The 17,940-nt window shown below is 62.7% G+C and overlaps 1 protein-coding gene across 25 annotated transcripts in view; it reads right to left on the minus strand.

The window, feature by feature from the left end:
• The window catches only part of NCOR2 (nuclear receptor corepressor 2), a 224,278-nt gene that overhangs the window by 1,473 nt on the left and 204,865 nt on the right, over nt 1-17,940 (minus strand). For 9 of the 25 annotated variants that reach the window (XM_067015111.1, XM_067015116.1, XM_067015113.1 and 6 more), the window contains 15 exons: nt 16,112-16,466; nt 14,748-14,969; nt 13,951-14,202; nt 13,009-13,158; nt 12,763-12,882; nt 12,455-12,674; nt 9,732-10,273; nt 8,524-8,670; nt 8,169-8,314; nt 7,496-7,689; nt 6,466-6,615; nt 5,696-5,844; nt 4,865-4,918; nt 1,587-1,808; nt 330-509 (listed from right to left, as the gene is read on the minus strand). In XM_067015111.1, the coding sequence (XP_066871212.1) occupies nt 330-509; nt 1,587-1,808; nt 4,865-4,918; nt 5,696-5,844; nt 6,466-6,615; nt 7,496-7,689; nt 8,169-8,314; nt 8,524-8,670; nt 9,732-10,273; nt 12,455-12,674; nt 12,763-12,882; nt 13,009-13,158; nt 13,951-14,202; nt 14,748-14,969; nt 16,112-16,466 (3,103 nt within the window). The remainder of the gene's footprint in view (nt 1-329; nt 510-1,586; nt 1,809-4,864; nt 4,919-5,695; nt 5,845-6,465; nt 6,616-7,495; nt 7,690-8,168; nt 8,315-8,523; nt 8,671-9,731; nt 10,274-12,454; nt 12,675-12,762; nt 12,883-13,008; nt 13,159-13,950; nt 14,203-14,747; nt 14,970-16,111; nt 16,467-17,940) is intronic. The other 16 variants (XM_067015135.1, XM_067015127.1, XM_067015125.1 and 13 more) reach the window with 11 other exon arrangements.

Below are 17,940 nucleotides of genomic sequence, written 5' to 3' on the forward strand. Positions count from 1 at the left end.
GGACCTCCTCGCACGCACAGAGAAGTCCGGGGCTCCCCTGAGACACCCCCCCCCGCCCCAAGCCTGTGGGACCGGCCCTTGCCCACAGGCCTCTCTCTTCGCTTCCTGAATCCTTCATCCTCTCTCTAAATCGTGCCCTCTCCCTCCACCTGGGCCCTTACGAGAAGCATCCTGACCATCTGCGAGCCCCAGCTCGGCTGGCCAGGGCCCTGGGCGAGTGTCTCAGAACAGGCCTGACCACGCGCTCCGCACACAGTAGGTGCTCGGGCAGCCGGCCGGGCCCACCTGCCTGCCCCCCGGGGCCCACCTGCCTGCCCCCCGGGGCCCACCTGCGGACGAGGGCCGGTCCTCCCACACGCGGTTGGTGAGTGGGGTCCGGCGGTTGCAGTCTCCCTCCGAATGCACTGAGGAGACGGAGGGTGGCCGGTCCCCAGACGCCAGGCCTGGGGCCGGGGACTTGGCTTTTCGGCTGCTGGGTCTGCCAGAGACTTTGGCCTTCCCGCCACCACCTGCAGGGGGACACGTGGGAAGGGGCTGAGTCGGACTGAGGACAGCGCTCGCACTGTAGGGGTGGGGGTGGGGGTGGGGGTGGGCCTCCCTGAGGCCTTGGACCCCTGCTTCCCAGGCCCCCCAGGGAGGGAGAACAGCAGCCCAGCCCCCTGGGAAGCCAAGGAGGTCGACCAAATGGCCAGACCCCGCCACGAGTCTGGATGTGGAGGGGGTCGCTACTGGGGCAGTGGGTAGAACTACTTGCAAAGCCCCCTCAGGCTGCCCTGAGGCCCCCTACCCACCAGGGGCTAATACCTCAAGCCCCAGGCCTCTGGCTTGACCCTGACCATTGCCCCAGGACCGTGCCGGGGCTGGGCAGGCTGCAGGCCCTGTGCAGAGAAGCCAGGGCCCCTGAGGCCAGGCCTAGGCCCTCATTAAGTCCAGAAACTTCCCGGGGCCACGGTGTCCAGGTCAGGAAAAAATGCCTCGAGAGCTCTTTGCCTGGCCCTTGCTCTGATATGCAGAGTGTTGATTTAGGGACCCAGGGCAGAGGGCGAGCCAGCCTGTCTGGTTTCCCTGATTCATCTGAGTTTGGATCTGGCACACAGACGCTGGTCGCCTCCCCATCAGCCCCGAGGGCCAGCCGTGGACATGCTTGGTGGCCGCAGCAGACACTGGGCCCACTGGCCTGGCTGCCGTGAGCCCAAGGCCCCCCCACCCCCCGATCCACACAGAGAAGGTGGGTCCTCACTCCGGCCTGATCTCCCCGCAGGGAGACGCAGGATACGGGCCAGGACGTGGGCATCCCGGGACGAATGTCCAGCAGGGGAGGAAGGCAGGGCAGGGCTCGGGCAGCGGTGTGAGTGTTTTTAGAAAAGCGGCAGCTCCTTCGGGCCCAGTGGGCGAGGGCAGACCGGGGCCACGCAGACACCTGGGGGTGCCCGCCCGGCTTGGGGTTTACCCAACTCCAGGACCACGTCAAACACGCACAAAAATATAGAGTCACAAGCTCCAAAGCTGGAGGGGGGTTGGTCAGAGGAACGCGGAGGGAGGCAGGAGGATTAATGACACCGGGGCGGAGGAGGAGGCCTGCAGACCTGGCGAGGTGAGCGCGTGTTCCCTCCGTCCGTCAGCAGCGGTTACGGGCATAGCAGCGGGCAGGCTGGCACTGGCATTCAGAGGGTTAAAAGCATTGGCGCTGAGCGGGCTCTCCTCCCACTGATCATATTTACCCATGAGCGCCTTTCTAATAATGGCCTCCAGCCCCATGTTGGTGCTGGCATGCTCCTGCACCGCCTGGCTTCTGCAGGTCATGAGGCCTGGGAGAGAGACACACACACAGAGGGGGCCGGAGGGGCCAGAGGGACAAGGGGGGAGGGGGGGGGAGAAGCAGAGAGGGAGAGAGGGAGGAGAAGAAAGAATACACAGTGAGCACATTTTGGCAAAGCAACGATTCTTGATTTCCCTATCTTCCCCCCCCGTGTTTCCGCTGCAGGGAGACGGGGGCAGGAGGGCTGAGTCACAGCTCGGGCCCTGGAAGCTCTCAGGAATTCCTGGTGGGGGAAGAGGTGGGCTGGGGGGGGTGAGATGACCGCCCCCCAAGCCTCGTTCCTGCTCTGCCCTCGGGGAAATCAGAAGCCCCTTCTGGCTCCCTGACCCCAGCTGGGGCTGCTTCTTTTTTAAAAAACAAATCAAGTGGCCTTAAAAAGGAGCGGGGAGCAGGGTCAGGGGGTCCCCTTATTTGGGGGAAGGGCTGCTGGGAAACTAAGTCAAGCCAGAGCTCAGCGCTGGGCGTTGGGGGGGGAGGGGTCCACCCTGGTTCCCGGGGACGGCAGGGAGGAATGGAGGGCAGGTGACCAGACGGTCCCTCCGGCCGCCCCCGCCTGCGAGGCCTGGGACCCTCAAGCCCCCGGTCTGCCCCCGCAGCTGGGTCTAACTCTCCTGGCACCCCCTCTCGCCGCCCGGGAGCCACAAGGAGAAAGAGGTGCAGAGACGGACGGTGGAGAGGGGGGTCGCAGCCATGCAGTTACGGTGCGTGCGGGGGTCAGGGCAGAGCTGGAAACAGTCACATGGCCGCCCCCGGCCCAGCCGCCCGGCACAGAGCGGTCCGATCGACAACTGTCCCTCACGAATCCTTCCAGACGCCCGCTCCAAAGTCCCGCCAGTTCGGCCTCGTTTTCTGTTTGCCAGGTTTTCTGTCCCTCTCGTGTTTGCTTGTGAACCATTCTGGGGACGTTTGCAAACCCCGGGGAAGGTGCCTCTTTTTGGAATTTTTGTTAAACCAGACTTTGCTTCCAAAAACCTCCGACGGAGCTCTCTGCCTGCCCCTGGGCAAAATCTTCATGGACTTTAAAAACTTCCACTCTTAAGTCAACTGTATGATCACCAGTGGCCGAATCACGGGTCTGGCTGACCCCTAACTCGTCTGTAAACTGGACCGATGGTTACTGGGAGGTTCAGAGCAACATGGCAGCATCTGAAATCACATTTCTAAAGCAACTGTCTGCTGTCTATGTTTTCATTTTCTTTTCTTCCTGTTAGTTTCAAACTCATTCACAGCCATGGGACCCCTTGGCAGGTTTTTAGCTGTGTCTTGGCCATGCTTCATCAGCACTTAAAAAAAGTCATGTCGGTCAAGAAAAAGCAAAATTTCCAGCGGGGGTCAGTGGGGCGGGGAGGGGGGAGAAGCATTTATGATCCTTCGAACTAGGACGCTGGGAAGTGGGGAAAAAAGATGCGAGGGATACAGGTCACGATGGTTCCTTGGTAGCTTAGCATCCTACGATCACAGACGTTACTGAACCCGCCACCCAAGGTCACGGGTCCGTGGTCTGTCAGTGCTAGGCAGGAAGCCGACCGTCTCCAGTCCTAAAGCAGGAGCTAATTAAGCAGCAGAGACCGGGGTCTGGGGAAATTTTGTGTGTGTGGCCTAAACTGCTTTGAAAAAAAGTTGCATCTAAATTATATACAAGTTCCTTGTACCGCATGAATTTCTACACACACGTGCACCTGGGTCGGTGTATGAGAGCATCTCTGAAATGAAAACATTCATTTCTGTCCATCTTCTTGTTTTGACCGAATTGGCTCCTCCCCATTGCCTGAGGCTCAGCCAAGCCCCCGGCGCCTAGCCTCTGGGTGGGCGGACATTCCCCAGTTGGGGCCCCCATTTAGAGGCCCCGCGGCCCCCTGATAAAATCCAACGGCTGCCTTTTGCTCACCACATTCCCAGAGCTGTGACGGCCCTCGGGGAAGGTCAGCACATCCCCCCAAAGACGCCTCGCTCCTCCCCACACCGGGCAGGCCTCTGGCGGAGGGTCAGCCCTGGCTGCTCTGGCTCAGCTGCTTCGCACCAGACGCCAGGTGCTTCCCCAAAGCCCCGTCCCAGTCCTTCTACAGAGGCAGCGGAAATGCCGTGTAACCCCACGGGCTCCAACACATCACAGAAGGCTTAAGTTTCAGTGTAAAAATGTGTGTGGGGGCTTCCCCGGTGGCGCAGTGGTGGAGAATCCGCCTGCCAATGCAGGGGACACGGGTTCGAGCCCTGGTCCGGGAAGATCCCACCTGCCGCGGAGCAACTAAGCCCGTGCGCCACAACCACTGAGCCTGCGCTCTAGAGCCCGCGAGCCACAACTACTGAGCTCACGTGCTGCAACTACCGAAGCCCACGCGCCTAGAGCCCGTGCTCTGCAACAAGAGAAGCCACCGCAACGAGAAGCCCGTGCACCGCAACAAAAAGTAGCCCCCGCTCGCCGCAACTAGAGAAAGCCCGCGCACAACAACGAAGACCCAACACAGCCAAAAATAAATACATACAATAAACTTATATTAAAAAACATGTGTGTGAATTTTACACTCATCTCCGGAATACATCTGCACTGTTTCCCCAGCTCCCTGGATGGAATTTTCAAGTAAAACTGATGCCCCACCTATAAAAAAATGCCCACGTGGCCCACGTGCACACACAGGCCCGTTCCACACACTCACATCTCCATCTGAGGTCCCAACAGACGGGTTCCGGGTAGTTGCGTGTGATTCTAATACTGTACTACAGGCACCAGAAGGCCTTGAAATTGAACTCCAAATAGACACTCCGTGCCAGGCCCCGCCGGCCTTTTGTGTGTGTCCGTATCCCCACTGCAGGCGTCTGTCCCCTCCTCTGCATCCCCACTGCAGAGGAGGGGACACACTTGAACTGTGAAAGGCCACCTGTCACCATGGCTACGGCCGATGTGAGGCCCAGTGACCTCCGAGGCCTCACTCCCGAGTCTCCTTCCAGGTCCAGACACCCAGCCTGACCTCCCTGGGCGCACAGTGACGGGGGAGGGGGAGGGAGGGGACGGGCTGTCGGGCCGAGCAGCCCAGGGCGACCGGTTACCTGCTCCGGTGGCGGCGGGCATGTTGAAGATCTCCGTCCCGGGCTGGCCGATATCTGGAGGGGATGACGAGACGGGTGAGGCCTACAGGTCCTGGAAAGCACCTGCTCCCCCCCCGCCCCCGGGGTCCCCTGTCTGGTCTAGGCAAGGCGCGCCACCTGGGAGCTTGCGCAATGCAGACGGATCTAGCAGGGCTGGGGCGGGGCCTGAGAGCCGGCATTTCGAGCCAGCTCGCTGAGGCTGCTGATCTACTGGCCCAGGCACAGCACTTGGCAAAGGTCCTGGACTTACCAGCCCGGGCCGGTGGCTGCCTGCAAGGCTGCGACTCCAGCCCCAGAAAGAGAAAAGCCTCTGCAAGGTCCCCAAGCTCCCCGCGCTAACGAGCTTTCTGAGGCCCGGGATGTGATGTTCCTTCTTTCACTGCTTCACCCACTCACGTGTCCTCTCGAGCATCTGCTATGTACCAGGCACTGTGCTGAGAGGTGGAGCTAAGCTAGGACTTAACGTCCAGTAACCACATACACGGGGAAAAGAAATCACAGACGTGAGGCGCCTCGTGCATGGGGTACACACGGGGTCCTTGTAAGGCCGTGACCCCGACCTCGGGCGCCCAGGACGAATGGACCCGTGCCTGCCAAAATTCCCTGAGTGCCCCCTGTGTGCCGGCGTCACGCTGTGACAACCCGGCAAACGCCTACGGGAAGAAGAGGGACAAGGCGGGCTCCCTGAGCGTGAGGTGGCGGGCCGGTGGCAGAGGTGGTCGGCGGGTCCACCCGGCTGTGCTAAGCCCCAGCCCCCGGCAGCCCCGCTCCCAAGCAGGGCGGGCCCCTTACTGTATTCCGGCTCGTTCCGGCTGTGGGTGTTCAGCTTCTTGTTGATCTCCTGTTTCTTAGATTTGACCATGGCCGAGTTGCTCTCGGTCAGCTTGCTGAAGAAGGCCGGCGGCTGGCTGGTGTTGCCTGGGGATTTGGGGCCCATCCTGCTGCGAGGATCAGACACCCCGGGTCAGTCCGCTTGGTGCTGAGCTCGCACACCCTTGAGGATGGGGTGCTTACCACCTGGGCTGCCTTAGAAATTCAGAATGAAGCTTCTCCCACCTCGTGCTCGCTTCCCCCGCTGCTTAGGGCCCACGTCTTCCGAAATTCCCTCTGTCACCCACCTATCCTCGGGCTCAGGGTGTCTCTGCAGAGCCCCAGCTGCCCTGGTGGGCCACGCCCGTCTACCTGCGATAGCCGGACTCCCAGAAAAGAGCCTCGGGAACCAAAGTGGGCTCAGACCACGTCTTGCCCTGAGGTCAGGGGGCCTTTCTCTCCACCTCCATCCCCCCTGCCTCCCCGGGGGCCCCAGTTTGGTCCAGCACACTTAGCTCTGTATTTCTCAGATCCTCAAGTGCCGGCAACAGGGGCCGGGCGCCTGAGCTAAGAGAGCCCAGCCCAAGGCTCAGGAAGCTGCCGTGGAGGTCCGCCAAGTCTTGGCCGGCCCCCCGGCTGCGCCCCAAAGCCCTTGCCAAGCCCCCAGCTGCACAGTGGTGGATCGAGGCCACAGGTGGGCAAGGGCCCGAGGCCTGAGCGTCCAGGAAGGGGAGGGGCTGCCGTGAAGGTACCTGGGCTCCACCTGCTCCCCGTCCCGGTACAGCAGCGGGTACATGGTGCCCCGGGGATGCCCGGGCTCTGCCATGCCCTCCGGCGGGGACACAGGTTCTATACCATCCTCACTGCTGCCCAAGGCTGACGTCTTGCTTGGCTCTGGAGACCTGGGCGGAGAGAGGGTCCCTGCGGTGGTCAGAGCTCAGAGCTCTCCCTCTCGAAGGGGGCGCATCCCTTGCTCCACCCCCCGCTGAGCCCTGCCTCATTCTAAACCAGGGATCAGTGCGCTCTTCCTGCAAAGGGTCAGAGAGCAAACACTTCCGGCGTTGTGGGCCGCTTGTAGCCTCTGCTGCATATTCTCCTTCTTTAAAAAACAACCCTTTAAAAACGTAAAATCATCTCTGGCTCATGGGCCATATGCAAGAACAGGCCGTGGGCTGAATCTGGCCCACGGGTGGCACTTTGTTGAACCCCTGCTGCACCCTGACGCCGGGGACCCCGCTGTTCCCCCAAAGACATGCCGCTGTCTCCCCAGCTCCGTGCGCCACCCGGAATGGCTCCTTCACCCTAGAGTGGGGGTCCCTCTCCGTTCCTCTCCTCTCTGACCAGGGAGCCCCCCAGGCGTAACCAGGAGCGCAAGTGTGTATGTGCCCGTTAGGGGGCGGCTCTCCACCCACGCGGCTCTGCTTCGAATCCCAGCTCCGGCGCTTACTGGCTGCGTCCCTACGGGCAAGTGAATTCGCCGCTCTGTGCCTCGGTTTCTTCGTCTGTGAAATGGGATGACGCTGCCTACACTTCCTAAGACTGCGGCGAGGATCCTGCTTAGCATGTGCCGAGTGTCCAGCTTGGCGCCTGGAAGCCCCCGAGGGCGGCGTGCGTAACAGCTGTTGTCCAGCTGCGCCGTGACCCCGGGCAGACTCCCCGGTCTCCCGGAACCTCGGTCTCTCCTCGCACTTTACGGGGCTCGAGCGTTCCGCAGCAGACCCCGAACGGAGCCCTCTCGGCGGTGAGCAGCGAGGGGCACCCCGTCTCCCACCCAGCGCTCACCTCTTGCCCCCTTCCCCGTGGGGTGAGCCACGGGCCGGGGCGCCGTGGTCCGCGGCCGGGAGGTAGAGGTCGCCGGGCGGGCGGCGGAGGTCCAGGACGGGGCAGCTGGCTCCGGGGAAGGAGTAAAGGGGGGCGGGGAGGGGCGCGCCGAGCTGCCGCGGGTGGTGCCGCGTGTAGTCCTGCGTGATGACCTCCTGCAGGCCAAGGGTCAGGGGGCGGGAGCGGGGTCAGGCGCCGGCCGTCTGCCAGCACCTTCCGGGCGGGGTGAGGGCCGGACGGAGCCTTGGGGGCAGAACCCGGGGGCCTCGGGCGTGCCCACAGCGCCTCGGTGGCCCCAGGTGCGTGGGGTGGGGGCACGGGCCCGAGTCTCACAGGGGGCCCCCGGGTGGGTCGGGTTCCCCTGAGCAGCGGGTGTAAGGTGTGGATCGCGGCCGGGCTCGCGCACCTGAGGCTCCGTCGGCTGCATGAGGGGGCGGATACAGCACCCGAGTTTGAGACTCGGGGGCCCCTGGCGCGGCTTTTGCCCTCACCAGGCCCCGGATCCCTGGCTCACCTCACCGGGACTCAGTTTACCCACCAGAGGGCGTGCGGACCCTCCCCCACCCCTTCCTCGGGGCCGGGTCCCACCCCAGGTACGAAGGCAACGGGGAGGGGGCAGAGGAGGGGTAGTTACACTGATGTGCTGTGCCAGCGTGACCACCCGCTGGTGACCTTTGACCCCCGGCGTGGCCTGGAGCAGCGGGCTGGACGAGGGCTGGCTCTCGGGCAGCGGCCGCAGGTGTGGGAGGTGTGCAGCCTCGCCGCTGAGCTTCCCCGGGCCTGCGGGCAGAGCAGGGCGGCTCAGGGCGTGGCTGAGGGGGGCGAGGCGTGTGCCTGGCGGGGCTGCTGCCCTCAGAGCCCGGCTCTGCCCTCTGAGCTGTGGCGCGAGGCCGACCCCGCCACCTCTGGGCGCCTCAGTTTCCCCATCTGCGCGACGGGGTGACAACTGTCCGAGCCTCACACGCGGGGGGTGTGTGGTGGGGCCCTACCCGGCTGCTTGTGCCGCGGGTCCCCTTCCAGGTGGCTCTTGTCGAGTTCCTCCAGGTGCTTGGGGAGCCCCTTGTCATGGGTCAGGCTGGGTGAGCTCACGGGGCTCACGGGCTCCACCCCATCAGGGCTGTAGCCGCCGTGGTAACCTGAAGCCGGGTGAGGCCGCAGGTCAGGCCAGCGCCAGGGCCAGGCTGTCCCTCCCAGCCTACCCTCCCACGCTGCCCTGCCGGGGCCCCCCCAGGCCGGGGGTGGGAGCTGGGGCGGAGGGAGAGAGAGGGAGAGAGCCAGAGCGGAGTCTGCCGGCCGGCCGGCGGGGCTGGAGGGGGGTGCACAGGGAGGAGAGAGGGGCGGGGGCTGCAGGGAGAGCTGGACGCAGAAGCGGCGCGGAGGACGGGTGCACAGGCAGGCGGCTGGAGGGCGACGGGGAGAGGTCCAAGCAGAGCGAGAGCTGGACAGCAGCACAGGTGGGAAAGGGACGGAGACAGAGCCCCGCGGCGCTGGCAGGGCGGCGGGCGGGGGTGGGGGTGGGGGTGGGGGGAGGTGAGATGGGGGAGGATGAGTCTCTGCGAAGGGAAAGTAGGGGCGGCGGACGGGCGGTGAGGGCTGGGGAGGGAGTGACACTCGGGTCCCAGTGTCCCCACCGGGCCACAGCCCCGCACTCCGGCACGGAGGACGCCCCCGTCCCCGGGGCTGCTGGCTGGCGGCTGGGGCAGGGCACCCCCAAGACTCCCTCACGACCTGGGCAGGACGCAGGGGGCAGGTTCCCAGCTCCTCCTGGAAAGTGGCGGCGTTGCCCCCCCTCCCCGTCTAGCGTCCTCCAGACCACACAGGGCAGCAGGCGGCGGCATCAGCGGCCTGCGCCCCTCGGCAGCCCCGCTCCCCAGACAAAGGCGCAAAGGCGGAGATGGGAGGCGCGGCTAAAGTCAAAATCACAGATCCATTCATTAAAGGAAAAAAAGCGAAAATCCAAAACAACACAAAAAAATCATGGTAAAACGATGTGCAAAGGATGAGGCTGCCCCCCCACCCCCGCTCAGAGGGGGTGTGCGCGGCTGGAGGAACCATCAGAGCGTGCAATTGACGAAGACGACTTTCAAAACAAAATACCAAAACCAACGAAAAATGGGGGAAAAATAAAAAGCAGAGATCTGAAAATATCTTTAGGCCACAAGACGGAGCGGGTGGGCGGCGGGGCCAGAAGTCTTACCATCGCGAGGGGAGTCGTTGGCCAGCGAACCTCCTTCTCGCGGCCCTTTATCGTGAGCAATTTGACGCATGATTATCGCGTCTATGAAGGTGGCCGCTGTCAGGGTGGTCTTACCCAGAGAACGGAGTTCCAATTCCTGGATGGAAAAGGGTTTACTTTGAGTCTTTTCCCGGTGCAGGTCCGAGGCCGAGGCGGGCGGCGCTGGCTGGTCCGGGCTGGCGTGGTGGGGCGTGAGGCCCTTTGCCGGGCCGCGGGCGATGGCTGCGTGGCTGGAGCCAGGCGGTGCCAGGGGCCGGGGCTCGGAGCCCTTGCCGGGGGAGGACGCGGGCTCCAGCCCCGCACGGGCTGGGGGCTTGGCGAGGAAGGTGTGGCCGGCGTCCGCTCGGGGCCGCTCGGGCCGGGCGACCCGCGGGGCCTCCTTAGGCAGCAAGACAGGCTCCAGGAGGCTGGGGTAGACCCCGTCGAGGGTGCCACCCAGTGGGCAGTGGGTGGCGGGTGGGAATGTGGCGGCAGGGCGGACAGGCGAGGAGGTGGAGGTGGACCTGTGGGAGGAGAGAGGGAGGGTCGGCGGCTGCGGGAGCCGCAGCCGGGGCCCGTGAGGCCGAGGCGGGGTCACTCCCTCACTTAGACACCCTGTGGAGTCAGCCCTGCCCGGAAGAGCTCCCACGCTCCCTACCGCTCTCAGGATGAACGCTGCTGGCCGTGACCTGCGAGCCCCCGTGCCGCGTGGCCTCACCTACCCCATCCACCCGTCGTCCATCCAGCCCATCAGCTCATCAGCTTGTCAGCCCCAAACTTTTTACTGAGCACCTACTATGTGTCAGGCGCTGTTCTAGACGCTGGGGTATGGCAGTGCACAAAACAGACAAAAGGGCCCTACGTTCTAGGTGAGAAGACAGACTACGCGCGTCTTAACGTGATAACGTGATAAATTAAAGCCCTATCAGCGTGGCGACTGCTCGGAGGTGAATGAGTCCGGGTCACGTTCTGCCAAGAGAACGGCAAGGGAGCTCTTAGGCAGGTCTCACGGGGACTCTCTGAGGGGCCGGCGCGTGCGCTGGGGAGGAAATGAGTGACCCACGTGGAGAGTCAGAAGGCTAAGGGCAAAGGCCCAGAGGGTGGGCTAGGGCGGGTGGTTAGAGGACAGGGCAGTGGGGCCCCGCTCTCCCGCCTCCGCCATCAGGGGCCACACGGGGCTCCCTGCCATCCCCTCTGCCTGCAGCACTCTTCCTCACCCCAGCGGCTTAGGGGTCCGGCCCGTAAGCCCTAAGAGGGCACTGCCTGCGTCAACCATTACCGCGTCCCCCATACCCAGCACAGGGCAGGAGACCCACCGCAGGCCCACCAGGAAGCAGGAGTGCACGGGCGCACTCTCTCTGACCTTCACAGAGTCAGCGTGCAGGTGAGGAAACAGGCTTGGACACGAGCCGGCCCGACCCCACCTCTCGTGGCCCGTCCGGCCTGGCGTTTCCATGAGGAAGCCTTGTGCTAACCCTCTCCCCCAGGGGTCTTACTCAGCTGTCACTGGGAAAGCGCTTGATGTCCCCGCCACAGCTTCTCCCCGGTGGTTGCCGGCGGGAGCTCATGCCCGGGCACCCCGCGCTGAGAGTCAGGCGCTCCTGCCCTGGGTACCCGCTGGGGACCTGACTCAGAGGGGACAAGCCTATGCTCCCGGGAGATGATGTCATTTTTCATAATGGCAATGGTGGTGGGGAAGGTATGATTTAGAGCAGCCAAACGGAAGGATACTCGCGTGAACGGATACTTCATTTTGGAAGAAGCAGCCGCCTCCAAACTGTCCCTGGGCAGGGAGGGGTACCGGGGAAGCCCCCTCCCCCATCGGGCAGCTCTGCCCACAGACCTTGGGCGGGCAGTGGGCGGTGGGTCTTGGGCCTGTTGTGATATAGGAAGTGGACTCCGGGGGGTGGCTGGGGGGACACATATGGGACCTCTGCAGCTCCTCCCATCTTCACGGAACCTCTGGACTTTGTCCGGGCAAGAGAGACACTATCTCCTCCCTGTAGGGCCCTGCTGAATCCTGAGACGAACAGCAAAGGCTCTCCTCGCAGGCCTCACTCTGTCTCTCCCTCGCTGCTCCACAGACCCCATTCGTGAGCTCAACAACCTAGCCAGCTACTCACCCACCCACCCACCCATCATCCATCTACCCACCCAACCCCCCCGGCCATCTACCCAACTCATCACCTGTCTGCCTACCCATCTATCCACCCACCCGCCCACCCACCTACCTAACCCAACCCAACCACCCACCCGTCCACCTACCTGCTCGCCCACCTAACCCACCTCCATCCAGTTACCCACCCATCTGTTCACCCACCTCCATCCAGCCACCTATTACCTAGCTCTCTGACACAACCATCCATCCATGCACCCGCCATCATCTATCCAGCCACCCACCCACCCGCCCGTTCAACTAGCTCTGCCGCCCATCTACCCACCACTGACGCTCCTATACATCCACTCACTCACCTGTCATCCGTCCGCTTTCCCGCCCACCCACCCATTCATCCGTTCCCCCACCCATCCGACCTACCCAATCACCCACCTATTTGCCTTCTCACCTACCTAGCCACCTATCCGCCCGGCCAGCGCTCGCTCTCCCGTATGCCTCCCAGCCCCTCGGTACGCTTGCGCAGCCCCCAGCCCGTATCCGGGGCCCGGCACCCCCTCCACCCCCCGCCTGTCCCCTCCCCGGTGCCAACCTGGCCCACCTCAGGACCGTGGGCGTGCTGGGCTCCACGGAGGCGATGATACCCTTCATGCCCGTGTTGTGCAGCACGCTGGGCCTCTGCTGGATGGCGTCCTGGGTCCGGGGTGAGATGGGCGAGTGCTGGTGGGGGTGGGAGGCGGGCCGGCTCCCGCTGCTCCCGCCGCCGCCGCCGCCGCCGCCACCGCTGCCGCCGCCGCCGCCCTGCTCGGTACCTGGTGGGAACGAGCCGCTGCATCAGAGGGGCGGGCCACGCGCAGCCACAGGGACCCGCGGCGCGCGTTCGCGGCTCCGACGTCCTACCGGGTCTCCAGATGGGCGCGTGCTCCACCGTGGCGGCCGACGCGAGGATGGACTTCTCCCGTTCCCGCTCCCTCTCGGACGAGGACGTGGCCGTGGGTTTTGTCAAGTGAGTGGGGCCTCCTGGAGAGCCAAAGGCCTGCGGCTCAGCCCCGGGGACGGGAAGGGCCCTGGACGTGTCTCCCGGGGTGGAACAGAGAGGGCACGGCATCTGCCCGAGGACGCCCAGAACGGGGGTGGGGGCATCACCTGGGGAGAGCGGGGAGCTGCTGAGCCGGCTGCCGAAGTGCTGCGGTGCCGTGGGGAGGTAGGCTAGGCGGTCCATGGCGGTGGCTGGAGTGCCTGGTGTCGGAGGCACCAGCACAGGCAGGTGTGGCACTTGGGACAGGTCGATGATGCCTGTGAGAGAGGAGGTGGGGCCGGGCTGCAGCGGTCGGGGGAGGAGAGGGGCCAGGCTGCCTGCTGGCTGTACTACCCCAGCCGGCGGAGCACCGCGCGTCCCCCGAGGGGCGGCACGGCCGGACGCTCCCTCCTTGGTCCCCGCGCCGGGCCCGCAGGACCCTTCTCTGAACGCCGGGCGCTCACAGCACCCAGTGCCTTCGCTCCCAAACCCTGAAGTGGAGGCGGCTTGCAGCTGGCACCCCTGCATACCTCGCTATGCCCATTTTGCTCTTTAGGTGCGCGCCCTTTTTGCCTTTGACCCCAAGCAGTCCTTTCCTGGCGTTCAATCCCCACTGTACGAAATACCTAGCGTGGCCGATTCTACCAACTGGCCCGTAACCAGTACTTGCTTGTTCCGGAAGCACATTCCAGAAGTGTCTCCACAAGGCGGCTGTAATGTGCATATGCAAAGCAACCAGAGGCTGGACCTGAAGTCCAAACAGCCTCACCATGTCCATCTTTTTTTTTTTAAACTCCAAGGACCGCACATACCAAGAGGACACAAGCACATGCAGAGCCCGTGTGCATGCATCCAGGACACACACCACACGTAATCCTGCACCACCCGCCAGCTGTGTGTGTGCTCTCAGCGCAGCGATACCTCCCCACCCGAGCCTCTAAGGCGACTGCGCGAGCCGCCTCGGCAAGGACAGACGTGCATGCGCGGGCAGGCGCGTGTCCCGTGCTCTCGGGACCCTGGGCGGACCGGGAACAAGGCCAGTTCTGGGTGGCGGGTTCTGCCCCACCCACCTCGCGGGCCGGCGGTGTAGTTGAGCGCCAGCGAGGACTCGCGGGGTGACAGGCCCCTCAGCATGTCAGCTCGCTGGGCCATGGCGGTGGCCGCGTTGTGGTGCATCTGCTGCGAGGTGATGTAGTCGTTGATGATTGTCTGGCGGTTCTCCAGGGCCGCCGTGTCAGGGTAGCCGCGGATGAGGTAAGGAGGGTACAGGTGTGGGTAGGTGGGGTTGGGGGCCAGGTGCCGGGGCAGGTAATAGGCAGCGGCTGCCAGGAGAAGGGGAGCAAGGTCAGGCCGGCCCACACCTCGGCTGGGAGTGACGTCCCCCCCGCCCCGCCTGTCTCAATAGCCTCACAGCTTCTCCCAAACACCCCCCAGAAAACGGAACTGAGAGCCTAGAAGGAGAAAAACCCTCGGATAATGTTCTTTGGATGGAAACTCCCCCAGACACAGGGCATCCAAAACGCGGATCACTAAAATACCTAAGGGCTGCATCCTTCTAAACGGATTTTCAGATCGTGTCCGTCTGGGGAACGCTCACCCTTGAGCCCTCTTCTGATACATTTGCAATTTTAAAGGCACTGATAAGTTCCGCAGGAAAAGAGAACCACTGAAAAACGTTTAACCCAGCGTGTCCGTCAGACCCCCTAAGAGAAGTCCTGTTTCTCACCGAAACTGTTGACACGATGACACTGTCGGGTCTCCCCGCCCCCATGCCTCAGTTTCCCCACCTAGTGGCGCCTAGTGGATGCCTGAGGAGCCCTCGGGCTGACCCTGATGCCACAGGGTTCTGTGGCTCCGGGACAATCACCTGCATCCAGAGGGATCCCACGGGGTATGGAGGTGGGGTCAAAGGCCAGCGGGATGTGGCCGCGGTACAGGTCCACGCCACTCACGCCGCGGAGCAGGTGCTCGTAGGGCGACATGGGGTGGGGGTGATGCTCAGGTACGGTGCTGTGCGGGGACTTGGCAATCTCACGGGGCGTGGACGTCAGCTTGCGATCCTGGGATGCCTTGCTGGACGGGAGGCTGCCTGTGGGGACAGGCCGAGTGGGGGTGGCGTCAGACCTCTGTGCCACACGCGTCCCAGCCTGCGACACGGGGGCTGCCGAGGCTAGTGCTTATGGGAAGTCATTTGAGGGTAGGGTCTCTGGGATCCCAGGGACCAGGGCTTGTCATCCATCCATTGGCGTCTAGCTCATTTTTCCTTTTATTTATTCATTCACTCACTTGCTTCTGTTTTTTTTTTTTAGTTCTTTTAAAAAGTTCTTTCTTTCTTTCCTTCGTTCCCTTTCTTGTGCATTCCTTCAATCAACCAAAAATATTTATTAAGTGTCTACGACATGCCGAGCACTTTCTAAGAGCTAGGGCTACCCCGCTGAACAAAACAGAAAAATCCTGGCCCCCGTGTGGCTGACATTCAGTGCAGGAGACAGACGATCAACTAGTCATCGAAAAAGAATTTCAGAGTAATAAATGCTCTGAAGAAAATTTTTAAATGTGACAGAATGTGACCAGAATACTGAAGCGGGGGAGGGTGGTCCTAAGAGGCCTCCCTGAGGATGTGACATTTGAACAGAGTCCTGAAGGGCACAAAAGAAACCAGTTAGGTAAAGATCTGAAAGGCGGGTGGTGGGCTGTGGGGGGGAGGCCGGATTTCAGGCACAGGGGACAGCACGTGCAAAGGTCCTGAGCAAAGAATGAGCTGAGTGTGGTCAAGGAAGAGAGATAAAGCAGCAGATAAAGGAATCTGGCAGTAAGGTGGAAAGGCGGGTGGGGCGGAATCCTGCAGGCTCCCAAGGCCATGGCGGAAAAGGGTGATTTTTTTCCTAAGTGCGGTGAGAAGTCACTGGAAAGATTTAAGCAGAACAGGGGCGTAATCTGATGTAAATATTTCAAAAAAAGTATTCAGGCTGCCGTTTGGGGAGCAGGTTATTAGCAGGACAAGAGAGAAGTCAGGGAAGCCAGGTGATGTGGAGGTGGCCGAGAGACGGAGAGAATCCTGAGGAGGGTTTGGAGGTAGAACCCACCGGTCTGGCCGGTGGAATGGATGTGGTGGCCCCGAGGAGGCTCCTGAGCTAAGGAGTGGATGGTGAGGCAGTTTCAGAGACCGGAGCCCACCGAGGCCCCGCCCCACCCGTGGCCCCGCCCCACCTCGCGCCCCGCCCCACGCACCCTCCTGCAGGCGCGGCGTTGGCTCCCGTGTGGTCACCGGTGATCCACGGGGAAGGTGGCTGGCGAAGGGCGCCGCGTGGTCCTCGTAGGTCAGGGGGCTCTGCCGTGGCTTGCCCAGCTCAGGCACGATGACCGGGGCCCCCCGGGTGATGGAGCCCCCCGAGCTGCTGACAGCGCCCGGCCGGCTCTTCAGACTCTCCTCGTAGCAGGCGCGCTCCAGCGCCCGGGTGTCGGCCATCACGTCCAACGGGTGCACCGCTGGAAACGTCCGGCCGGGGCTGCCGATGATGGAGCGCACGTCGTGCTTTTTGGAGCCGGTGGAGGACGTGCTGGTGTCATACTTGAGCGGGGTGCCCTGAGGGGCAACGGGGGGGGGTGAGCATCAGCCGCACAACCTCTCTGAGCCTCAGTTTCTCGGCTATGAAATGGGAGCGACATCTCATGCCTCCAGGGGCGGGGGAGGAAGGGCCCTGCTAAGCCTAAGACGAGCGCACACCTGTCCCTGCCCTGTCCACCCCTGTCCTGGACCCTGGCCACCGGAGCCACCTGGGGGGCTGTGGAAGGGGGCACAAAGTTCAGAGGTCAGCCCTTCCTGGGGCAAGTGGGGGAACCTCTGTTGGCCCTTGGGGTTTGCTGGAGAGAGACTTAACACCCCCACGAGGGCAAATACCTTCTTCCTGTCAGTCTGGGACCCTCTGCGGCCCACCCAATGCTGAGCCAGAAAAGCCAGCTGCAAAATGCAGCTCCACCGCCCTGAGGCTCAGGTCTCAGAGGTCAGGGCTGAGGTTTATGTTTGCTCTATGGCCAGAAAGGGCGGCTGAAGAAACAGGGGTCATGGACGAGCTGCAGCCGGGCCGCCTGGGAGAAGACCCCACCCTGTCTGCACAGGCCGGGGCAACCCAGGATACGGTGGGCTCTGTGTCTTTGCCAAGTAAGAGAACTCTGCTTTTATTCAGGAGTGTTTTAATTACTTTCTTAAGAAGGGGAAATGCCCTTATTTTAAAAAGAATATTCCAGAAGCAGACTGGCCTCCCTTTTGGATCCATTGGTGGACTCTTGCCAATGGCTTCACAACTGCCCAGAGGCTGAGAGCCAAACCCGTCCCCTGGCCTTCGACGATCTTCCCACCCCTCCCGCCTTCTCCCGGGGCACCGCTGTGCCGTTAGCCAGCTGTAGGCCTCCTGGACACCCTCCCCAGTCCCTGCCACCTCACAGCCACGCAGCCCCCGATGGACCCCAGGCTCCTTCCTCATTCACATCAGCCACCTCTGACCACGTGAAGAGACAGCGGTCCTTAGGTGGTTTCCACCCACCAGCTCCTCACACAATCAGAGCTCATCTTCCCCTACCAGGCTGGGGCCTCTGGGGGGCCAGAGCCACGGGGGTGGGGGTAGGGTGAGGTGCAACATGCTGGTGGGAGAAGTGGATGCCAAGAAGCAAAGACGTTGCAGATTTAGGGACGTGTGGATTTGAGATGCACAACTGCCATTTACTTGCTGTGTGACCCTGGACAAGTTGTTTAACCTCTCTGAACCTGTTTGCTCACCACTAAAATGCGGACAGTAAGAGAACCACCTCAGAGTGCTCCTGTGAGCGTTAGATAAGTCATGATGTCTTACGGTCATGGATCGAGGGTTCGATCCATGACCGGCGTTCATTATTACAACTAGCTCTGGGGTTTGGCAAGCTTCTTGACCTCCCTGGGCCTCAGTTTCTCCACCTGGAGAATGGGGATGATAGGCATGACTCTCGTGGGCTGTAAATACAATTGAACGAGCTCACGGATATAGTATAAAGGCCCTGGCATGGAATCTGGAATGTACGTGGCG

Source organism: Kogia breviceps, chromosome 15, assembly GCF_026419965.1.
Source record: "Kogia breviceps isolate mKogBre1 chromosome 15, mKogBre1 haplotype 1, whole genome shotgun sequence".
Lineage (NCBI taxonomy): Eukaryota > Metazoa > Chordata > Mammalia > Artiodactyla > Physeteridae > Kogia > Kogia breviceps.